Source organism: Charadrius vociferus, unplaced genomic scaffold (genome assembly GCF_000708025.1).
Source record: "Charadrius vociferus isolate BGI_N301 unplaced genomic scaffold, ASM70802v2 scaffold1640, whole genome shotgun sequence".
NCBI classification, from domain to species: Eukaryota; Metazoa; Chordata; class Aves; order Charadriiformes; family Charadriidae; genus Charadrius; species Charadrius vociferus.
In genome coordinates, this window is record NW_009646613.1 from 270,695 (window position 1) to 273,137 (window position 2,443).

The 2,443-nt window shown below is 56.9% G+C and overlaps 1 protein-coding gene across 1 annotated transcript in view; it reads left to right on the forward strand.

The window, feature by feature from the left end:
* The window catches only part of ATP8B3 (ATPase, aminophospholipid transporter, class I, type 8B, member 3), an 18,772-nt gene that overhangs the window by 12,483 nt on the left and 3,846 nt on the right, over positions 1-2,443 (forward strand). Inside the window, exons 20-22 of the mRNA XM_009887885.1 lie at positions 400-541; positions 1,000-1,267; positions 1,793-2,016. Coding sequence (XP_009886187.1) covers positions 400-541; positions 1,000-1,267; positions 1,793-2,016 — 634 coding nt within the window. The remainder of the gene's footprint in view (positions 1-399; positions 542-999; positions 1,268-1,792; positions 2,017-2,443) is intronic.

Here is a 2,443-nt window from a genome sequence, read left to right on the forward strand (position 1 = left end):
GAGCCATCCCAAACCCGCCTGGACGCCGTCCTGTGCCACTGCTGGAGGTGCCCCTGCTCTGGCAGGGGGTGGCACTGGGGGAGCTCCAGCGGTCCTGGACCAGTCTGTGATTCTGTGATTCTGTGCTTCTCCAGGCCTCCCAATCTGTTTCTGCCCCCACAGCAGTCTCTTCCTTGGCATGCTTTGACCAGGAAGTCCACAAGCTGTCCCCCTCAGGGACACAGGCTGATTTTTGATATCAGTGAGCCCTGGGGCTCCCTCTCTGTCCCTCCCTGTTCCCACCACTGGGTCCCTGGAGCTGGCTTTGAGATGGCAAAGGCCAATTGTAGGTCTCAGTCTGAAGCAAGGCAGTGTGCCCACTGCCCCCAGCTCAGCTCCAACCACCCCTTCCTCCCCCAGCGAGATCCTCGAGGCTTACTGGGTGAGCAACAACAACCTCAGCGGCAGCGGGGAAGCCCTGTGCAGCGGCCGCCTCTCCCAGCAGCGCCCAGAGGCTTCGCGCCACAAGAAGAGAGCTCTCATCATTAGTGGGGACTTCCTGGTAAGGTGGCACTTGGATGCTCTTCTCTGCTCCCTGCCTGTACCGGCAGATTGCTGTTTCTGCCCTGATGCTATCAAAGTCCTGGGTGGCACCAGCACATGGAGGAGGTGATGCTCCTCCTGCCCAAGGGGTGGGAAAAGCCCATTTTTGGGCTGGGGAATGAAGAGTGGAGAGAGGGACAACCTTGCACCGATCATTTGGTGTCGAGGGGCTTCGACCACACCTGCCCGCCCAGTCTTCTGGGATGACGCAGGCTGGTGGGTAATCACATGCTCTTCTGGTCATACTGGGACAAACTGGTGTCATGGTCACAGTGCCTGCTGCACAATGAAAATGTTTAAATGAGAAAACTAGGGTTACTTTTTTGTAGCACCTGCAAGAGCATCACTGAGGAGCTGAGAGCACTCATGCCATGAAGGCTACAGGTGAGGTCCCAACCGCATGTACTCTCCCCTAAGGACAAAATCCTCCACACGGGAGAGGTGCTGAAGGAGAAGAAGCGGCGGCTGTGGCGGTGGCTGGCTTGCTGCAAGGCTACCGGCTCGCAGGAGCAAGGCAGTCTGGTGGAGAAGGCCTTCGTGGACTTGGCCACCAGCTGCCAGGCGGTGATCTGCTGCAGAGTGACCCCCAAGCAGAAAGCCCTCATTGTGCAGTTGGTGAAGAAGCACAAGAAAGCCATCACGCTGGCCATCGGGGACGGGGCCAATGATGTCAATATGATCAAAAGTGAGGCTTGGGGCAGGGGAGAGTGTGGGTTTTTGCCGGTGTGTCCCACTGGTGGGGAGCGGTGGTGCCCCATCTGCCATCTCCACCACCTCACCCTCTCCTTCGAGGTGAGGAGCTGGGAGGGGAACCCTCACCCCAGTTCCCCATCTTGCTGTGGTGGGAGGGGAGTGAGAGGCACAGGACAAGGACTGGGACCAGCCTGGGCCGGGAGAAGGGTGGAACACCTTCTTTAGCAGCGGGGATGAAACTTGGTGAAACTTCAAGCTCCAACCTGGGCAGGCAGCAGAGACCTCCCTGCCCCTCTCCAGCAGCCCAGACACGGGGCTGTGCTCTTCGTGTGCCTGGCCATGCCTGGCATCTCACTGCCGCAGCCGTGGCATCTGACGAGGGGAGCTTCTTCTCTCTGCCCACCACTCCTGGATTCACCCTCTGCCCATCAGCCTGGGGACAATCCACAGGGAAATCAAGCACCTGGCTCCCCAAAAACCTCTCCACCCGCGTTTCACACCCTCCTGTCTCCTGCAGCTGCTGACATCGGGGTGGGCATCAGCGGGCTGGAGGGCATGCAAGCCGTGCAGTGCAGCGACTATGCCCTGGCGCAGTTCTCTTACCTCCAGCGCCTTCTGCTCGTCCACGGCCGCTGGGCATACCTGCGCATCTGCAAGTTCCTCCGCTACTTCTTCTACAAGACCTTTGCTGGCCTTATGGCCCAGGTCTGGTTTGCTTTCCACAGCGGATTCACAGCTCAGGTGAGGGACGCTGCCATTAGCAGAGGGGTCCCATCCACCCCGTGGATGTCTGCACACCACTGGTGCAGCCCCTCTGCTGAGGACCCCACGCAGGTCTCGTGCCTGGTACTGCCTGATGGGCACATGTCCACATGACCGCCCTGGTCTCCTTTCTCCCTTGCCCTGGTATTGGGTTGTACAATTTTTTTTGCGGGGGGGGGAGGGGGGGGGGAACACAGACAAGCATAATAAGAATATCCTACTTTCCTTGTGAAAATAGATTAATCAAAAGATTTCAAAAAAGTGTATGCTGTTAACATATTTAAAAATTACATAAATGCTATTTAAATGTTTCTGCAAGCAAATTAAAATTACCTCCCAATGCAGACCATATAGGTTCCATTTCAGTGACAGCAGCATGCCGACTAGAGTTATTTAAAAAACAAAT